Source organism: Sciurus vulgaris (genome assembly GCF_902686455.1).
Source record: "Sciurus vulgaris genome assembly, chromosome: X".
Classification (NCBI taxonomy): domain Eukaryota; kingdom Metazoa; phylum Chordata; class Mammalia; order Rodentia; family Sciuridae; genus Sciurus; species Sciurus vulgaris.
Window position 1 is genome coordinate 73,490,372 of NC_136471.1, and position 22,512 is coordinate 73,512,883.

Consider the following 22,512-nt stretch of genomic DNA (forward strand, 5'->3'; position numbering starts at 1 on the left):
CTTATTTTTATGTGGGGCTGAGGATCAAACGCAGTGCCTCTCACATGCTAGGAAATCGCTCTACCGCTGAGTCACAATCCCAGCCCCTTATAATAATTTTATTTTTTATTTTTTTGGTACTGGGGATTGAACTCAGAGGCACTCAACCACTGAGCCACATCCCCAGCCCTATTTTGTATTTTATTTATAGACAGGGTCTCACTGAGTTGCTTAGCACCTTACAGTTGCTGAGGCTGCCTTTGAACTCATGTTCCTCCTGCCTCAACCTCCTGAGTGCTGGAATTACAGGCTATATCACTGCGCCCGGTTCCCTTACATTAAATTTTGACAGAAAGAGATCTTGTCTGGATTTTGTTTTTCATTGTCTCTATCTGATATAAACTAGATGTGACACACTGAGGTGTTGGTTAAATAGGTAAGAATATGGAAATGCAAAGATCTTGGCACTTACTTCAATTGTATGAATAATATCTCTGGGGCCAATAATTTCTGGATCATATTTAATATGTGCTTTGTTGGTTGCCAGGGCCACAGAACAGTAGAAGATCCCTCTGTGTTTTGTAAGAGTAGACTCTATTTTATGTACACAGGAGGCACAAGTCATTCCTCTCACCTGTTAAAGAAAAAGCCTTTGTTATTTGGAAATATACTTTTTCTTCCATTAAACATGAATTAGTACATTTAACCAAAAGGACTATTATAACACAGGACTGCCATGAAAAATCTCATCTGCCCTATTAGTATGCTTTAAATATGATCATTAGGATATCATTTTTATATTATATGGAACAAAGATATAGTCCTAACTACTACAGGTTAAAGAGAAGTACATTTCATTAAAAATCTCTCTCTTCCTGTCACTACTACTTAGTAATACAGGATTTGATATCTATCTTTGTTTATCATATCTAAATGCGTTGCTTCCCTCTAGATTTTTTTTCATCCTGCTGAAGTATATTGCCTTTAATATTACTTTTAGTGAAGGTTAATAGGTGACCAAAAAGTTTCAACTTTGTATGTATAAAGATATGGTTTTCTCTATATCTTAAGTGGGGTTATTGTTTAGTTGTGTATTAAAAATTAAATTGATGGGGCTGGGGTTGTGGCTCAGTGGTGGAGCACTTGCCTAACATGTATGAGGCTTTGGATTTGATTCTCAGTACCACATATAAATAAATGTCTATCAACCTCTAAAAATATTTTTTAAAAATTAAATTGAAAAAATAAATTTTAAAAAATTAAATTGAATGGACAGGACTTCCAGGATGACAATGTAAGGACCTCAGCAAATCCTTTTCACAAAAAGCAATAATAGGCCAGGCCTGATGGTACACATCTATAATCCCAGCAACTTGGGAGGATGGCAAGTGTGAGGTCAGCCTGGGCAACTTAGGTGAATTACAGGCATGTGCCACTGTGCCTGGCTCTATGTTATTCTTTTAAATAGCTGTATTTTGTTCCATAACATGTCTATACATAATTTATATAGCCACTTCTTATTAAAGGACATTTAGGTTGGTTCTAAACTTTTGCTCTTAAAGTTTTATAACAAATATAACCTTATATATGCTCATATTTCCATAGGAAAGAACCCTAGCAGTCAATTTTCCAGGTTGGAGAAAAATCATCTTTTTTTTTTTTTTTGGTGGGGGATGATCATTTTAAACCAGTATGCCTTACACCTGTTTTATAACTTCATTTATAAAATTTAAGTCTGTAGTCTATCTGGAATTTATTCTTTACATGTTACTAGATAGGAATCACATTACATTTAAAAAGTTGATTTTCATTTAGTCTTTTAAAACCAATTCTTACTTTTTGGTTCTTAAGGAACATATAACAATTATATTCCATGCCTGAAGGCCAACACAAACTTATATTTTATCCTCCTTTATTTCATTATACATCTTATTTTCCCAGCCTTTAGTTATCTTCAGAAGTCTTCTATGAACCCTCACCAAGTTTCCCTGGAAATTTTATTAACCATACAAAAAAGTCTTACTCACAACAAGTTCCAAAACACCATCCCCTTCATCAGCATTTTCTATCAAAGTGGCACCAAATCCAAGGTCTCGGATGAATTCTGCTATCAATGGTGGTTGTATAACAGTAGGATTATATCTTACTTCTGCCTTGCCAGCCATCAGAGCGACAAGTACAGAATATATTCCTAGGAACATTCATAAGAAAAACAATAGAGATAATAATCCTGATAAAAAATGTTATATTTTTGTATTTTTTCATGTGTGAAAGGATTAAAATAAAATTACTTAACTTTATACAACTCTTGAACCCAAACCAAATAAAACTCTTTGTCCTTATTTTCATAAACCTATTATAAATAGTTTCAATATGCAAAGAAAAACATAAGAAACTTGATACACACATCACCCAGATTCTACAATTATCAATAATACTGATCTTTTTATTTTTCTTTTAAGAGACAGGGTCTCACTATGTTGCCCAGACTGGCTTCTAACTCTTGCACACAAGTGATCCTTCAGTCTTAGCTTCCCAAGTAGCTAGGACTATAGGTATGTGCCACCACACCCAGCTTTGATCTATATTATTACTCATGCTATTCCTTGCCCTCTACCTGGATTATGTCGAAGAAAATCCCAGATGTTATATCATTTCATGTGTAAATATTTAAATATGCATTTCTCAAAGATAAAGACCCTTAAAGATAACCAAAATGGGGCTGAGGTGAAGCTCAGTTGTAGAATGCTTGCTTAGCATGCACAAGGTCCTAGGTTTGATCCCCAGCAACACAAAATATAAATTAATAACCATAATACCATTTTGTAACTAAAATAATTCTTATTTTCATCAAATATTCAGGAAGTATTAACATTTCTACAAATTGTAATATAACTGTTCATTAGTTTAACAATTTTTTGCTGGAATTGGGATCCAAATAAACCCTATGAATTGCAATTGGTTAAGACTATACTTGTAAACATAAGCATTTTTAGAAGGTAATAAGGAGAAAGAAACTAAAACAATCGTCACAATTGTAGCAAAGTATCCAAGAATATACCAATATACACATTATAATATTACCAAATAATAATCATTTTCTAAAATACTTTTTTTTGTGGGCGAGTATCAGGGATTGAACCCAGGGGCACTCAACCACTGAGCCACATCCCCAGTCCTTTTTTGTATTTTATTTAGAGACAGGATCTCACTGAGTTGCTTAGGGTCTTGAAAAGTTGCTGAAGCTAGCTTGAACTCTCAATCTTCCTGCCTCAGCCTCCGAAGTCACTGGAATTACAGGTGTGCGCCACTGCACCTGGCCATTTCTTAAAATTCCTAAGTTTAACTGTCTGTCACACACTTATCTAAAAGGCTCTTATTCCTTGATAAAAGAAAGTGTCACACAACTTGCTAACGAAGCAAACAGGATGACTACTGTTTGTTGGTGCAAATTTTTGTTAAAATCCATTCCACTTATCCAGGCCACTGCCAGGTGTCACTGCCAGGAAAATAATTAATTCCACACAGCAGAACAGCAGCCCTTTCTAGGAATCTGTGGTACTTGGTGGCTACCTGACAGGAAATGGAGATAAAAGTCCATAGGTCAGCCGTGGGGTTTGACAGAAAGGAAAAAAATGATTGAATATTAATTTAATAATAGTTTTAAGTTTAAAAGTACCTAATATAATCTAAGTGTCCATACAAACTCTTTACGTTTTGGGCTTTATGGGTACCAAATAATTGAGATGATCAGTTTACAAGAAAAGTTTCAGCAGTTAAGAGAAGTGTACACAGAAAGTGGAAAAACAATCTTTTTGCTTCAGTTGACTGTAACCTATGGCCAAGCAGAAACAAAAGGGAAATATTATTTTTCAGATTTCAAAAATGTAAGTTCAATCACTTACATAAATTATAGTTAATTTAACAAAATTCCTCAACAGGTATGGTGGCACACCCCTGTAATCCCAGTGGCTTGGGAGACTGAAGAAGGAGGATCTCGAGTTCAAAGCCAGCCTTAGCAACTTAGCGAAATGCTAATAAGCAACTCAGCGAGACCCTGTCTCTAAATAAAATACAAAAAAGGGCTGGGGATGTCGCTCAGTGGTTAAATGTCCCTGGATTCAACCCCAGTACAAAAAAAAAATCCTCTAACTATAATTGGTATTCTTTCTATTCTTTTTTTTTTTCTTTTTGGTGATGGGGATTGAACACAGAGCCTCATGCATGCTAAGCACCTGTTCTACCACTGAATTACACTCTCACTCCCTCTATTCATTTTTAGAAATATAATGAACACTTAATTGAGTAAATGTCAATGCTATTTAGTTAAAGAAAAGTGAATATAGTGACCCAAGGTAGGCTAACAATATTCCTAATCGGACTAAGAGGTAGTAAAGGGTATAGTATATGTTACATGGAAGAAAGTGCTGAATAAATTTTAAAAAAAGTTTTAGAACTGGTACAGGAATTGCTTATCTCATGAAAAGACAATTTCTGAATTGCCTGAAAATAGTTCTCATACTAAACAGGAACCTTTCTACCTTCTTTTTGTTCTCATTTTCTTGGTAACCTCCCTCCTTTTTTAATTAACCAAACAAATGTTTGCATTTACCATATTCCAGTTCAAAATCATGGGGGCTGTAATGAAGGACGCAGACATGACAGAATGCAGACGAGATAATATTAAACTGAAGATGGCTTGGTACATCATGTATTTTGTTGAAATAATGTTTTTGCCTTAATACATAAGATGTTGTGATTACTGTATACATTTGGAATTATTTCTCCAATGGTAGGGATAAGTTTACACTCATCCTTATTTCCTTATTTAACCCTTGTGAATGTATGACTGAGACACTTAGTAGGTTAGGACAGCCTAAGTACCAAACCTCAGACTTACGTCTCATTAAACATAACATATGGACTAGGGCTGTAGCTCAGTGGTAGAGTACTTGCCTTGCACGTGAGGCACTGGGTTCGAGCCTCAGCACCACATGAAAATATAAATGAAAATATTGTGTCCATCTACAACTAAAAAAATATTTTAAAAACATAATATATAGCCAATATATAATAACCATAACATCTGAATGGTTAACAAAAATACTATGTTACACTGAAAAGTCTATAGATATGAATGTAAATAAGTTAAAACATCTGAGTGTTACTGAATAAAAAATTGTGCTGTAGATTTTCTAAGATTTATAACTTAAAATTAAAACCTGTACATGATATTAAGCAACTTTTGGACATTTTTATCATAAGCAAAGTTCAGATATCAAACTGTTAGAAGAGAACAATATAGTTGAAAACAAACTTGCTTTTGATCTGGTGCTCGATCCAGGAATGGTAGCACTAAAACTCATATAGATTCTAATTTTCAGTTTTAAGTATAGCTTTAACAGAAAATTTGTTTCTTAAAATCCATTGCAGCCATGATCCATAAAAAAGAATTATCCTGTGCATTTCTTTCTGCTATATGTGTGTGTGTGTGTGTATTTTTTGTGTGCGGTCCTGGGGATTGAGCCCAGGGCCTTGTGCAGCACAAGCAAGTACTCTAAGAACTGAGCTATATCCCCAGTCCTCCTTCTGCTATTTTTTCTGTAAATTTCATTGACATTAAAATATAACCATATAACCATGAGGTAAATGAGATAACACTAACAAAAACTGGCTATTAGGACATCACAGTGGTTCAGCACAGCACTGATAGCCTTTACGAAGTCCAGGTCACAAACATAAATGTGGTTACAAAACATATGAAGAGCCAGGCAAGGTGCCGCACACCTGTAATCCCAGTGGCTCGGGAGGCTGACACAGGAGGATTGTGAGTTCAAAGCCAGCCGCAGCGAAAGCAAGGTGCTAAGCAACTCTGTGAGACCCTGTCTCTAAATAAAATACAAAAAAGGGCTGGGAATATGGCTCAGTGGTGGAGTGCCCCCTGAGTTCAATCCCCCACATAACCCACATAAGAGAAAAAAGGAAAAGAATCCTCAAACGAGTATGTAAAATATCAAGCTTTAAGTGCCTCACCTTCTTCACGCCTTAAATTCCGTTCAATGTTTGCTACACAAGATGCACACGTCATGCCAGTGATCTGTATGTAACACTTAGATGAAGTCTTTGCCTCCTCCTTATTATGAACTGGTGTCATCGCCTTATTTAATTCATTAGTTGATGGCAAAGGTGGTATTTCTGATGAGGGCTGAGCTATCACTACCAATGGCTCATTCATGTCTGGAAGAAAAGGAAAGATTCTTTTCATTTGTACTATTGATTATTTTCCAGTTGCCACCTTGTCACATATCACAATCCACACTCCTAAGCACTGCCAATTCATTTCTTTAAAACCAACAAGGTCCTACAAGTCCTCAGTTAATACGTAGTCTTTACACTTTCCCAGCATTAACTTCCAATTTCAACAGTGCCCACCCCAGTTCCCAGGAAAATATGAGCTAACTGAACAAGCCAAACTTAAAAGTTCTTCCAGGCATTAACTCCATCCCCTACACCAGATAAAAATTAGTTTGTTAATGGATAGTTCTTATTCTTATTCTTAATATGGACATTTATCATTATGTTGATAATTTGCATACTGGCATTAAAGAAATTCATGATATACAGCAGTCCTCCTGTATCAGGGGCGGGGGTATATTTCAAGACCCCAGCAGATGCCTGAAACTGTGGATAGTATGGAACACTACATAGTTCTGTATTTTTTTATACATACCTATGACAAAGTTCAATTTATAAATTAGGCACAGTGAGAGATTTATAATAAGATAGGACAATTACAATAATATACTGTACTGAAAGCTATGCAAATACAGTCTCTTTTTCTCTCTCAGTCAGGTATAGTGGCACATGCCTGTTATCTCAGCTATTTGAAAGGCTGAGGCTGGAGGATTGCAAATTTGAGGCCAATGTGGGCACCTAAGCAAAACCCCGTTTCAAAAAATATGAAGGGCTGGGGAATGTAACTCAGTGGTAGAGCACCCTTGGTTTTAGTTCCTATCAAAAAACAACAATAAAATAGTATTTTCAGACTGTGACTGAATCCAGGGTAAGAGAAAACAGGGAAAGTGAAACCATGGACAATGGAGGACTACTTCATTTTTTAAAATTTCTTTTAGATGTTGATGTACCTTTATTTTATTCATATATTTATATGTGGTGCTGAGAATTGAATCCAGGGCCTCACACATGCTAGGCAAGTGCTCTACCACTGAGCCACAACCCCAGTCCAGGACCACTTTATTAAGTGGAACAAAAAGCAGTCTGTAAAACAGCATTGCAGTATGATTTCACTTAAAATGTTGGGGGCATATACATATTTGAGAATATGCCTAAGAAAGTATGGGACACTACATAACAAATTTAACAGTGGCTACTTCAGGAGTGAGGTTAAGGCAGGGATAGAATGAGAGAAGGACAAATTCACTCTAATGATGCTCTATCTAATTTGAATTTTTAGCACAAATTTAAAATGTCTTTGTGGACAGTATAAGAGACAAGGAATAAGTAGTAGCCTTAATTTTTCATAAAGGAGTATTCAGAGAATCTCTGTATAAAATATTTATAAACTGTGGAACTTTTGTCATCCCAGAAGCTCCCCTATAATCTCAGAAAATCTGTTTTAGTTTAGCCATTGAGGTATTAATCACCTCCCCAAGGAAAAAATCATTCTAATACATTCCTGCACCTACAGAAATGCCAAAATGTTCTCCTCTCCTGTAGAGACAAAGAGGTGATATGGAAATTTCTACTAACCTATCTAACTTGTTTTTTCTCCCACATGGAAAAAAAAAAACTGATGCAGGTCTACTTGGCCATCCCACAAAGGAACACCTGCATAGCAGTTTCCAGATTAGTGAAGAGGAGCATCGTTGGAAGACACTTTAACAAAAGCCTAATCATTTCCCTAAAGAATAAAGATGTAGATTTCTCATATAAAAATATCTCTTAAATTTTATGCAAGTAGAATCACCTGGGGCAATCTTATTAAAATACAGATTCTGCAGTGTAACTCCACATTATGTACAACCACAAAAATGGGATCATAATTGGAATGGGTTGAACTCCGTGTATTATAATATGTCAAAATACACTCTCCTGTCATGCATATCTAAAAACAACAAATAAAAAATGCAGATTCTACAAATAATCCAATTAACAAATGGGCTAAGGAAATGAACAGACACTTCACAGAAGAAGATGTACAAGCAATCAACAGATATATGAAAAAATGTTCAGCATCTCTAGTAATAAGAGAAATGCAAATCAAAACTACCCTAAGATTTCATCTCACCCCAATTATCAAGAATGGCGATTATCAAGAACACAAGCAACAATAGGTGTTTGAGAGGATGTGGGGAAAAAGGTACACTCATACATTGCTGGTGGAGTTGCAAATTGGTGCAGCCACTCTGGAAAGCAGTATGGAGATTCCTCAGAAAGCTTGGAATGGAACCATCATTTGACCCAGCTATCCCACTCCTTGGCCTATACCCAAACGACTTAAAATCAGCATACTACAGAGATACAGCCACATCAATGTTCATAGCTGCTCAATTCACCATAGCCAGATTGTGGAACCAACCTAGATGTCCTTCAACTGATGAATGTATAAAGAAACTGTGGTATATATATACAATGGAATGAATATTACTCTGCCATAAAGAATGATAAAATTATGGCATTTGCAGGCAAATGGATGAAATTGGAGAATATCATGCTAAGTGAGATAAGCCAATCTCAAAAAACCAAAGGATGAATGATCTCGCTGATAAGGGAATGATGACACCTAATGGGGGGTGGGAGGGGGGCAAGAATGGAGGAAGGAGGGACTGTATAGAGGGAAAAGAGGGGGGGAGGGGTGGGGGGAAGGAAAAAATAACAGAATGAATCAAACATCATTACCCTATGTAAATATATGATTACACAAATGGTATGCTGTTACTCCATGTACAAATAGAAACAACATGTATCCCATTTGTTTACAATAAAAATTAATTAATTAATTAATTTTTAAAAAACTACCTTAAGATTTCATCTCACTCCAAATATAATGGCTATTATCAAGAATACAAGCAACAATAGGTGTTGACAAGGATGTGGGGGAAAAGGTACACTCATACATTGCTGGTGGGGCTGCAAATTGGTGCAACCACTCTGGAAAGCAGTGTGGAGATTCCTCAGAAAGCTTGGGATGGAACCATCATTTGGCCCAGCTATCCCACTCCTTGGCCTATAACCAAAGAACTTAAAATCAGCATACTACAGTGATGCAGCCACATCAATGTTTATAGCAGCTCAATTCACAATAGCTAGATCGTGGAACCAACCTAGATGCCCTTCAATAGATGAATGGATAAAGAAACTGTGGTATATATACACAATGGAATATTATTTGGCCATAAAGAAGAATAAAATTATGGTATTTGCAGGTAAATGGATGGAGAATATCATGCTAAGTGAGATAAGGCAATCCCCAAAAAAACAAAGGCCAAATGTTTTCTCTGATAAGTGAATGCTGATACATAACAGGGGGTAGGGTGCAGGGAGGTAAGGGAAGAATAGAGGAACTTTGGATTGTGTAAAGGGAAATGAGGGGAGGGGACAGGGCAAGGGGAAGGAAAGATGATGGAATGAGACAAATGTCATTACCCTATGTACATTTATGATTACACAAATGGTGTGGCTCTACATCATGTGCAACCAGAGAAATGAAAAGTTGTATCCCATTTGTGTACAACGAAAGAAAATTCATTCTGCTCTCACGTATAACTAAAAATTTCATTCTACTCTCATGTAGAACAATAAAAATAAAAAAGAAGATTTTATGGTATGTGAATTATATACCAATGAAAATCTTTAAAAAATAAAAAAGGAGAATTTCAATAGTAAAGGACCATATTCTCCCTGTTCCTAAATTTGTCAGTATCTGATCTTTCTTTTAAATATTTTTTTAGTTTATAGATGGACACAATACCTTTATTTTATTTATTTACTTTTATGTGGTGCTGAGGATCAAACCCAGTGACTCATGCATGCAAGGCAAGCACTCCACCACTGAGCCCCAGCCACAGCATCTGATCTTAAAGAGAATCACTTTGAAAAGCTATTCATTCAGATTATAAGAATGTTTGTTACTTAGAACACAGAAGGAGATAATTTACCAACTAGTACCACTGGTTTTGTCTTGTTTGTTTGCAGTACTCAGGATTGAAACCAGGCCATATGCATGCTAGGCAAGCACTCTACTACTGAGATAGTTCCTCATCCATTAAAAAAAAAATGAAACAGTCTGGCCTTCAGTGTATCTAGAATTATAGACAGGAGCAACTTCACCCAGCTTTACTGTTATCTTAAAGGACTCAAAAAGGAGGCTCCTTCAGCAAAAGGTAATAACTTGGACTTTGAATAAATCAATTATTTTAATATAGCCAGAAACTTCCTTCATTCTCTCATAAGTACTACTGAATCTAAAATCATGAACTTGGACAATGGGAAAAAAACTGTAAGTCTTGTTCCAGAGCAATTTAGATATTTTAGGTACCAGAGGTAACCTGGAATATCATCTGCAATTTTCAGACTCTGGAAGTACAGTATTAAAATAAGTCATAGAGGGAGTCCCCTTCAGTTACTGTGGTATGATCTTTAAATAGTTATAAAATCATGGCCTTTAGTTCTGTTAGTGTGGCAAGCAAAATAACAAAAGTTTCTCACAAAGGCAATGAAAGTATTAAAAGGTCACAACGAATTAAATGGTTGATTTCTTCCGGTTTTTTTTTTTTGTTTTTTTTTTGTTTTTTTTTTTTTGGTGGGGTTGGGGGTTGAATCCAAGGCTTCTGTGCATACTAGGCAACCACTGTACCAACTGAGCTATATCCACACCCTTGGCTGGCTTCTAATTTGCTTTTCTATAGACTATAACAACACTTCTTATGCTTAAATAAATCAAAAGGAAAGTTGATTTGAGGCAATAATTTAAAAAGATTACAAAATGAAAAATAGCAATGTAGTTCAGTAAAGGGAGGAACTACCTTAAAGGAAAAACCAATCAAAGGAGAAACCAAGTCAAGTTAAAAATCAATAATAAGCCCAAATGACTAGGAATACAAAACATATCTCAATAATAACCCTGAACGTTAATAGCCTAAACTCATCAATCAAAAGACATAAACTGGCAGATTGGATTAAAAAGAAAGACTCAACAATATGCTGCCTTCAAGAGACTCATCTCATAGAAAATGACACCCACAGACTAAAGGTGAAAGGATGGGAAAAACCTATCATGCACATAGACTCAGTAAAAATGATTACAAAAATCTCAATAGTCAAAAGTGGAAGGGGCTCAGTGTCTGGTGTAATGTAATACATAATCTGAAAACGGCAGAAAAACAATGATAAACACCATGTCTGTAATTTACTATCAAACAGTTTGTACACAAAATAATATTCACATATGTATATGTGTATATCTATCAGAGAATGCAACAACAAAGGTAATGAAATCTGAACAACTGAGGATATGAATGAAATTGATAAACAGAATTTCTTTCTACTATTCTTACAATTTTCTTGTAAATTTGAAATTAGTTAACTTTTATTTAAGTTATAGCCTGGTGCAGTGGCTCATTCCTGTAATCCTAGTAACTCAGGAGGCTGAGGTGGGAGGATCACAAATTCGAGGCCAGTCTCAGCAACTTAGTAGATTCTGTCTCAAAATAAAAAAGGGTTGAAGATGTAGCTTAGAAGTAAAGCAGGCTGAGTTCAACCCTCAGTACCGAAAAAATAAATTAAAAGTTATAAAAGGAAGGAATTTAATAGAGTATTCTGTGTGCTTTAAATTGTTAATGAAGACTTCACGTATTACATGTCTTTTTATTTTAAGAGGATGACAATATTGATGGTTGTGATAAAAGATAACCTCCATTTTTCTCACAACCTCCTTTAACATTTATGATCCATGCAAGACATGGAAGGAAAACCTTTTGATCCCTTCGTCAGAGAACAAGTGACAGTGACAGACTCTGAGTCTAGGATCGGCACTGACACTGATACTCAGAAAATTAAAATTAAAATGGACAGCCACAATTCCGGCAGAATCTTAAACTCTGATTGATCTCTAGCAGAACCACAGGATGCAGTTATTTGATATCAGTCTTTTATCCCAATAACATGGATCACTGTTGTCACAGCTCTAATTGTTTTAGGTGACATTCATTGCACCAAGGTTTTGTTTCATTTTAACCTATCTATCATATCCATTAACACATCTGTTATGAGCCCTAACAGATGTAGGCCATATAACTGGTTTCTGATAATAATTTGTTGAATAATTAATTCATAGGGCCCTTGACGATAGTAGGTTGAAATAAAAGAAATTGTTAAAAGTTACTGAGCATGCTGTATTCATGGTTCCTGAGGACTAGATGGATGCTCTATATGGTGTCAGAGACTGAACGAGTACTCTTGAATTCCAATTACTAGTCTCATCAAAATTTCTCCTATTGGCCTGGGGGTCTAGCTCACTGATAGAGCACTTGCCTAGCATGTGTAAGACTCCAGTTTGAATAAAAGCATCACAAAAAAAAAGGGGAAAAAAAGAAATTCTATTGCTCAAGTCCATATTTGAAACCACCTAAGGAAACAGGAAAGTTGCTGCTCTGCCCACATTTGTTACACAAGACATCATAAAATGCTGGCTATTTAAATTATATCCTTTAATATTATATTTTTATTGCATTAAATGAAGCTTCTGGACTTTGCATAAATAAAACTAATATAAATTCAATTCATTTTATTCATAGAGGTCAACAGAGCAAATTATTTAGAGCAATGTTCTCAAACTTTAATGTACATATGAATTACTTGGAGGGCTCATTAAAATTTTGGTCCAATGGCTCAGCAGTGGGTCAGAGATTCTGTATTTCTAACAAGCTGCCAAGTGATGCTGATGCTGCTGACCTGTGAACCACACTTAAAGTTGCATAAATTTAGACTCAAGGGTCTAGTCTGAAAGTTTATGGGGCCCTTACTTAATGTATTGACAGATACCGGATCTGAATGTGAAAAATATTTGTTTTATATCGTATGTGATATAAATTAATTATATTTGGGTTCCTATATGTAAGAGGCAAGTGAATATTATAAGGTAAGCAACTTGTTTTAATGATAGTGACCTAAACTAAACTTATTTATGTGGTATTCATCATCAACAAAATACTTTATACCAAAGTATTTGGATTTTATAGAAACCCTGAAAAATAATTCAACATTATGAATTACTGAAATGTAAAGCAACATAATTTTAAATTCTGCTACTTTGAAAGTTTTTCAAAAGTGTAAGTGGTGACGGTGGAACCAACCTAGATGTCCTTCAATTGATGAATGGATAAAGAAACTGTGGTATATATATACAATGGAATATTACTCCACCATAAAGAATGATAAAATTATGCCATTTGCAGGCAAATGGATGAAATTGGAGAATATCATGCTAAGTGAGATAAGCCAATCTCAAAAATCCAAAAGGCGAATAATCTCGCTGATAAGCGGATGATGACACATAATGGGGGGTGGGAGGGGGGCAAGAATGGAGGAAGGAGGGACTGTATAGAGGGAAAAAGAGGTGGGAGGGGTGGGGGAAGGAAAAAAATAACAGAATGATTCAAACATCATTACCCTGTGTAAATGTATGATTACACAAATGGTATGCTGTTACTCCATGTACAAACAGAAACAACATGTATCCCATTTGTTTACAATAAAAATAAATTTAAAAAAAGTGTAAGTGGTAACAAAATACGCTGTAATTGGTAACAGATAAAATTAAATTTTGCTAAAACTAATTTTAGTCATTTTTATGGCCACCTGATACAGTTTCACTTCCTATATATCTATTCAATTTAAATTTTCTTTCTAATTTCATAATTATTTCCTTTTGCAATTATAGATTCCCTAAACTTTGTTCAGACTTTTGGTACTGGAGGCTCTTTAACATTTTAATATTTTGTATAATTTTCTAATAAAGAATAATGTGTCACTTTTTTAGAAGACAAGTTACATTATTCATAATAGCCAAAAGTAGAAACAACTCAAATTTCTATTAACTGATGAATGAAGAAACAAACATGGTATATATCCATACAGTGGAGTATTATTCATCACCAAAACAATGAAGTTCTGATATATCCAAAATATGGATGAACCTTAAAAACATTATTCTAAATAAAACAATCCAGACACACAAAAAAGGACAAATATTATATAATTCCATTTATATGAGATGGGGGTGGGTGGGAGAGAGGGTAGAGGAAGGGTGGATGGACTTGATCATATGCATGTATGAAAACATCATAGTGAATCTCACAAATTTGAACAATTAATATGTGTTAATGTTATGTTAATAATAGTGATCACAAAAAACAGTAGTCACTAAAGGCTAGCAGGAGAAGGAAATGTGGGGAGTGATTGCTTCTGGGTATGGGATTTCTTTTGGGGGTGACAAAATGTACTAAAATTATATAATGGTGATGCCTGCAAAACTGTGCATACACTAACAACAAATTAAGTTTGCATTTTCAAAGGGTGAATTTTACGGTATATGAACTACAGTTTGAGTAAACCATGTCAGAAATACTTGGGGTCATTCAACAGATGAATGGATAAAGAAAATGTGATATATATATATACACACACACACACACACACACACACACACACACACAAACACACACAATGGAGTAGTACTCAGTCATAAAGAATGAAATTATGGTATTTGCTGGGAAATGGATGGAACTGGAGAATATAATGCTAATTGAAATAAGTCAATCCCAAAAAAAACAAAAGGCAAACGTTCTCTCTGATGTGCGGATGCTAACACACAATAAGGGAGGGGGAGGGAAGAATTGAAGTTTGTTGGATTAGACAAAGGGGAATGAAGGGAAGGGGGGTTAGAAATAGGAAAGACAATAGAATGAATCAGACATAACTTTCTTACATTCACATATGAATATATGATGTGTAACTCCATATTATGTTTAACTACAAGAATGGGATTCTAATTAGAATAAGTTATACTCCATGTAAGTATAATGTGTCAAAATATATTCTACTGTCATATATAACTGAAAAGAACCAAAAAATGCTTGGAGTCAGAAGTGTTTTGGATTTTTGAATATATGCCTAAATGCAATGAAATATATAGAGGATGGGATCCAAATCAAAACATGAAATTCATTTATGTTTCATATATACCTTATATGCACATCTTGAAAATAATTATTAAAAACATTTTTGGTATGCCTATGTTTTGATAGCAACCCATCACATGAGATGAAGTGTGGAATTTTCCACTTAATGGCATCATGTTGGCACTCAAAAAGTTTTGAATTTTGGATTTTCTCATTAGGGATATCCAATCTGTATATGTCATCTTCAAAATGTGAGAATTATATAATTTCTACCATTTGTCATCAATATGAAAATTAAGAATGTTTTGTATTTCTCAGGGTGCTCCCTGAGAAATATATATGGTTTATTATTATATACCATAATAATCTAGGCATGAGTTTACTAGAAGCTTTAATTCAGTGTGAGTGAGCTTAAAAAGGGACTATTATTATTTGATATCTTTCATTCTAATTAGAATAGCAAAGGTTATGACACTGTAAAACAGTTATATTTGTTTCAGTCATTAAAGAAGAAATTTCACTAAGACAATTCTTCAGTTTAATTCAAGGCCAGGTTCAATTCTGGTTTAAAACAAGAAGTTCACATAGGCAAATTCCACTGGATATACATTTTTGGTTTCAGTTCAAAAGTAAGAGCTGTCAGGAAATATGAAAATTTTGGAATACATCTGGAATCAGTTTAATTTGGATGTCTAAATTTAAAGTCACAGTATAAATTGTATTATTTATTTCTACCTTTTCTTTTTAAAATAACACTTGGTTCCCCAATTATATAAATACATACATATATTGTTGATATAAAATAAATGTATAACACACAGGAAAGCACGATGGAAACAAAAAATCACTTATTTTCTACCAATCAAAGATAACCACTATTAAAATTTTGGTTTGTGTCCCACCGGGAATCTTATTCAGTTCTGCAAATAAATAATATATCCGCAGTATAAATTCATACACATTTGTTTATAATTTTGATTGTAGTACACATGTAGAATTTCAGTTTTTTTTCATTTAGTGAAGTATCTCAGATACTTTCCTATAGTATTACTTATCTTTAATACCATCATTTTTTATTGCTTCACAGCATTTCATCACATTGTTATACCATGGTTTATTTACTGTTTGTAGTTTTTTTAATACTACAAATAATTTTTTTAATACTACAAATGCAAACACCCTTAGGCATCTTTATATGCACTGCTAACAACCTCCCAACGACTTGTTGGTAAAAAGTGGAATTTCAGTGCCTATGAGTCATTTCTCATTGCTGAAAGCCAAATGAAGCGGCAAAATGAAAATCAAAAAACATCAGGGATGTCAAAAAAGTGATAATTACCTGATAAGGTAGCATCAAATCCCATGTCTTCAATTGCTTCTCTCAAGGTTTCTGGAGAGGTTAGTAGAGGATCATACTCAACAGTTCCATTACTATTTGCAAGCGAGACCCGTATGGATTTTACACCTGTCTTTTTTGATATGACACCTTCAATAGACTGCACACAAGAATTACAAGTCATACCATCAATGTTTATCACAGTTTCTTGAGTAAGAGGCTGGCTAACTATGTTCAAAGGCATCTTTTGAAGAGATGAGCTGGAGGGAGAGGTGGAGGTACTCTCAACTTCACTTGAAATACTAACTCTATATTGCCCTGGTGAAACAGCTTCAATTGCATTTCTCAGCATTTCTGGAGTGACTGAGCTTGCATTGTACTTTACAAGGGCAGACCTATTCTCTAAAGAAACTACTATGCTGCTTACGTAGTGGAGTGTAGATAAAGCACTTTCAATATTTGACGCACATGATTTACAATGCATGCCATCTATGATGAACGTGGCTGTTGTATCTCTGGTATATGATGATGATGGACTTCTTTGTTGTGATCCTTCTGGAGATTTGACTGGTGTGTTCTTTAGACGTTCTACATCAATAGCTCCCAATTTAAGGTACTTGGGCTGTTTTTTGATGTGTGCTGGAAAGCCTGCAGCTTCAATCTGCTTCTTTATTTCCTCTACTGTGATAAGATGAGGTTGATAAATGATAGTAGCTTCTTGGTTGTCTAGGGAGACTAGTTAGTGAAAAGAAACATGATTATTATTTGAATCAGTTATTCCTGGGCCCCTTCAGAATCAATCATTATTTTTCTCTTATTCTTCTCAACATCTGTTCTTAAAATAATTTTGACTGACATTAAGTGGAAACAAATAAAAGATATTACCACTGTTGCTATGGTCTCTAAGTTTCTCTAATGCCTACACAGAAATATATTAAAGAGTCCCCCAGGCATGTTGTGGTAAGAACCCTGAACTCCAGGAATCGCTACCTCAGCTGCCCTTTCTGCCAAACTAAAGTTCAAGACTCTCATAACTTTTAATTATAATCATTAACTTTACTGACATTAATGCTGGGAACATGCTATGCCTCAAACTTCAATGCAGCAATAAGCATTCTAGTCCCACGGATTCAAAATCCACGCTTGAGAAGAAAGCAAAAAGTTAAAAGATCAAACCAGAAAACTAAGCTTTACAAAACAAGCAAAGTCACAGCAGATATATTACCTTTAATTCGCTGAACACCTTGCAGTTTCCCAATTTTTCCTTCAATAGTGCTAGTGCATGAATGGCAGGTCATTCCTTCCACTTTCATCTTCAGCATTACTTCCCCTGCTTGAGCCATACTGTTATCTTCACAAGTTCCTGCTTTTTTCTCCATAGTTCCAACATCTAAACTGAGGTCTGGAACCAGCTCTATTATCTGATTGGCATTAACTATAGAAGGAATGATTGTCACTACTGCAGTTCTTTGCTGAGAGGAAATTTTAATATCTGTCACACCCTTGGTCTCGAGCAACATGCTTTGGATATGGTCCCATGGTGGAGCCAATGAAGTAGGAACAGTCAAAAACACAGTATCGGTTAAAACCGGAAGAGGGTTAGGATTATGGAGAATTGCATCAAAGCCCATATCATCAATAGCTTCCTGTAAGGTCTTTGGAGTCTGCCGTTTAGGGTCATAAATAATAGTTGCATTTTTTTCTTCCAGTGAAACCTTTTGGAATGAAATTTCAGAAGTCAGTTTAATCAAATGACATGACATTGGGATTTATTTATTTTTGGGGTACTAGAGATTGAACCCAGGGGCACTCAACCACTGAGTCACATTCCCAGCCCTTTTTATTTATTTATTTTTTGGTTTTGAGACTGGGACTTGCTAAGTTGCTGAGGCTGGCCTTGAACTTGTGATCCACCTGCCTTAGCCTCTAGAGTTGCTGGGACTATAGGCATATGCCACTGTACACAGCTCACATGATGGAGGATTTTAAAATATCAATAACCATTATCGCATTCAAGAAGAATAAAATAACTCAAGCTAATTGGAGTAAATAATAATTTATTATTTTTCGTGTATACTATTCTCATTGGAAAGAAATACAAAATGCCTTGTCTATCTAAAAGAAAGGTAAAGCAATATGTAGGCTTATGTGACTATGGTACCAGTCAGTATTTGAAGTATGCACGTGGACAAACACACCCTAGAATTTCACAATAGAGTACAAACTACTTTTTCCTACCATCTCCTTTCATGAACTATTCCAACACTTCACATTCTACTAATTCAAGAGGTTATATGGGAAGCAGGATTAGCTATAGAAAATAAGAAGGTAACAAAGTTTGCTCTTATAAAATGTTCAGTTAAGATAACCATTGGCAAGAAAAGACATTAACATGCCTATTTATGAGTGAAGGCAATATTCATAGGTTTTTGTAGCATATACTCCTATTACTCCTAAGTCACTACAGCATAGTATTAATTTTGTTCAAACCAGAACACCTTTATTGCTTCTTTTATGGTTCATAAACATGATGGCTGGGTTTTCACAATCACGTGTAAGATTTACCTCAAAACTAGCTATGACACTAGCACATTTTCTGTCTGACATAAAAAGGAACTTTTGGTGTTTTGCCTGATTAGATTATAAAACAATGGTTGTAGTCTTAGAGCTCACTTATGGATGTATATAATTTAATTACTGTCATGACTGCATCTCCTTGGCTGACATATTAAAAAGATTTATGATGAACGCACACATCCGCAAATACTGGGTTGAGAGAATATTTGAATTCCAACTACGATTCTTTACTAGTTATTAGCCAATCATACTTCATTAGTTCCAGCATCTAAAAAATGGAAAATATGCCCTATGTTCTCCCAGGGTTTTTTATAATGATCATATAAGTAAATATATAGGAAAATTCATTGTAGCAGCAACAAATTATATAAAACAACTAATCATTATCAAGCACTTATTATATGTGCCTAGAAATGGGATTCTCAGGATACAAACTGAATGGCATAATCACAGGGAGCAGCAATACTGTGGCATAGACTCCAGAAAAATTCACACTCATTTATCCTTGGGAATACAGGTGAGGGGAGATAATATCTGACCATAAAAGGACAGACAGGAATCAGCAAGGATGTAGGAGGCAGGGAAATGCAGACAACTAGAAGCACAAAAGTAGTGAGAACTGAGAAGCTAGGGAAATAGACAACTGCTCCATTATGGGGGCTTACTGAACAATATTGTTTTGTAATTTATCTTTTAGTAAGTGAGGAGGCATGGATAAGTTAAGCAGGGAAATGACATGATTAGATTTACTTTACAGAGAAGTCACTTTAGAGGCAGTGTGGATGATGATGAGGGGTGGAGTACTACGGGAGGAAGGAAGATCAAAGAGGAGGCTATTGCAATTACAACAGTGGTGCAATAGAGGGTCTGAATTACAAAACCAACACTGAAGCCAAGAGAAAAGAGGAAGTTCCAAGATACATTTAATATGGCAGGGCCTATCAAGAAACAGAGGGTAAGGGAACTGACTGGGATGATTCATAAATTTCTGGCTTGTGCCAGTGGACAGACAGATGGTGATGCCATTAAATACTATTAGAAGAGAAGGAAGGAGGAAGTCAAGAAGTAAGAGTAGAGAAAAAGGAGAGATGATGAATATAGTTCTAGACCTGTTGATTTTGAGATAGTAGTAGAATATTAATGTTCAAAAGGTAGCTAAAATATAGGTGTTATTTGTATTAATTCAGAGTGAAAAGCTTTGCTTCGCGCAACAAAAACAACTTAAAACAAAGCTATATATAATTCAGAACTTGAAATATCATTTTAAGCTGTCTACAATAATTATACAATTAAAATTTTCACTTATTTTCATGGACTTCACTTTTTATTTTTTCCTTTAACTTGATAACTAATGACTATATATTTGATGAAAATTTGAAATTGCTCATGGCAGGGGAAATTTCTATGACTCAGGTAATTCTAGATGGTTAGCTTGTTCTTGTTATAGAAGACATCACTGGCACAAATTATCCAAAACAGAACTGGGAAAATGATTTATATGGGTTTTGGATTATACTACATAATATTTTCCATCGAAAAAAACTTCAGAATAGTAAATCACATATAGCTGAGACACATGTTTGAAAAAGATACAATATTATGACAATCATTATCAAATGGAAGCTTTTGTGTCTTTGGGTTTTCAAAGAGATCCTCTTTTAGACTTTAATGTCACTCCCCTGAGGTCAATGATTTTCTGATTTGAAAAATATTTAGGGGTGCTGGGGATGTGGTATGTGTGAGAGCCTTGGTTCCATCCTGCAAAAGGAAAAAAAGACTTTATGACTAGGGGTATAGCTCAGTGGTAGAATGTTTCCCTAGCATGTGCAAGACCCTGGGTTCCATCCCTGCACCATGAAAAAAAGATGAAGAAAATGGCATTACATAATGTACACATGCTACCTAAAGGGGAAGATGGAAAATAGATCAGTGGTTTTCAGGAGTTAAAGGTGGGGAGCTGGGCTGGGGAGATAGCTCAGTTGGTAAAGTGCTTGCCTTGCAAGCACAGGGCCCTGGGTTCGAACCTCAGCACCACCAAAAAAAAAAAAAAAAAAAAAAAAAAAGGTGGGGGACAAGTATCACAACAGTTTTTTGGAATGTTGGGATTGTGCTATCTTGGTGGTGGTAGTTAAATGAATCTATACATGTGTTAACATTCACAAAACTAAGAAAGAAATCAAAAGAACTCTCTACCAAAAAAGTCAATGTTATTGGATAATTTTTGAAAATAAAACAAAAATGAAAAATTCAGTTCCTTAGCTATACTAGCCACATCTGAATTGTTCAATGGTCAACATGACTCAAGGTAGCTAGTGGCTGCCGTATCTGATAGGGCATATGTAGGATAGTACCATCAGTGTGGAACATTCTTGGACAATACTTTAGATACTACTACATTTTTTTCTGATAAAGTGACAATGTAAAGGATTCTTTTCCCTTTAGGTTTGAATATATTATATCTGGTGTCAAGACTGGTTTTGAGCTAAATTTCCCCCCAACGATATCAATTTACTAAAATACCCAATGAGAAATTGGTCTGATTTTATGAGTAAAAATAATTTCATCACTGCATGATTTGCTATACTTTGTATTGCCTTAGCCTATATTTTATTTATAAAAGATATGAGACTATATATAAAATACTATACAAAAAGGTTATATTACCCTGTGCTTTTCATGCTGCAGGGGGGGAAAACACTTCCTTACCTAAACTATTTCTTTCAGCTGGCCATCTATACTCAGCACAAACAAAAATGTTCCCCTTGGGGTAATAATACTCAACTTTCCCTCTGTTAATATCAAAGAGACTTTTCAAACCTGTTTTCAAAGCATACTGTATCTTATTTCATTTTAAGAAGAAATTCTCAGAGTAGCTGGTAATTTTCACAATATAGTTGGGGGTGCCAAATTCTTGGGCAGGAAGCTAAAATGGCATTTATCTTGTCAACAAATATTTGAATGCCTATTATGTACCTGGCCCTGTGCTAGCCTCCTCCAATTCCCCATGTGGACTCAGAGTTTCAAAAGCTTCTTTTTCTCAGAATCGTTTATTAGGAACCAATGCTATTATTTTTATTTTCAGAGAAACTATTTCCCTTTAGTTCCCAATAGTTCCTCTGGAAAGTAAACAGCATACAACTATGAACATAGGAGGTATTGAAGATGAAGGGCTTTCATTGTATTTGGAGGAAGGCAGCAGTGGGAGGGGAAAAAAAGAAAAGAAACCAAATTCTGTGTAATCTGAGGCTTTACAGCATGATAGAAGTAGAGAGGGTGCTGACTGTTCACAGAAATTGTAAAGATCCATTATTTTAATGTTTGTGGTGTTCTGTGTTTCCTGAAATGTCAAAGATGAAATTCAGGCACAGTATACTTTTTTGAATACAATTTCTGCATAATTTGCATAAATACATAAAGGTC

At 35.1% G+C, this 22,512-nt stretch overlaps 1 protein-coding gene across 1 annotated transcript in view; it reads right to left on the bottom strand.

Annotated features, from left to right (window-relative positions):
• ATP7A (ATPase copper transporting alpha) overlaps positions 1-22,512 on the bottom strand; it is a 66,370-nt gene that overhangs the window by 30,320 nt on the left and 13,538 nt on the right. Inside the window, exons 2-6 of the mRNA XM_079123111.1 lie at positions 17,741-18,230; positions 16,519-17,250; positions 6,013-6,216; positions 2,007-2,170; positions 452-613 (exon numbers count right to left, since the gene is read on the bottom strand). Of these exons, the coding sequence (XP_078979237.1) occupies positions 452-613; positions 2,007-2,170; positions 6,013-6,216; positions 16,519-17,250; positions 17,741-18,230 (1,752 nt within the window). The remainder of the gene's footprint in view (positions 1-451; positions 614-2,006; positions 2,171-6,012; positions 6,217-16,518; positions 17,251-17,740; positions 18,231-22,512) is intronic.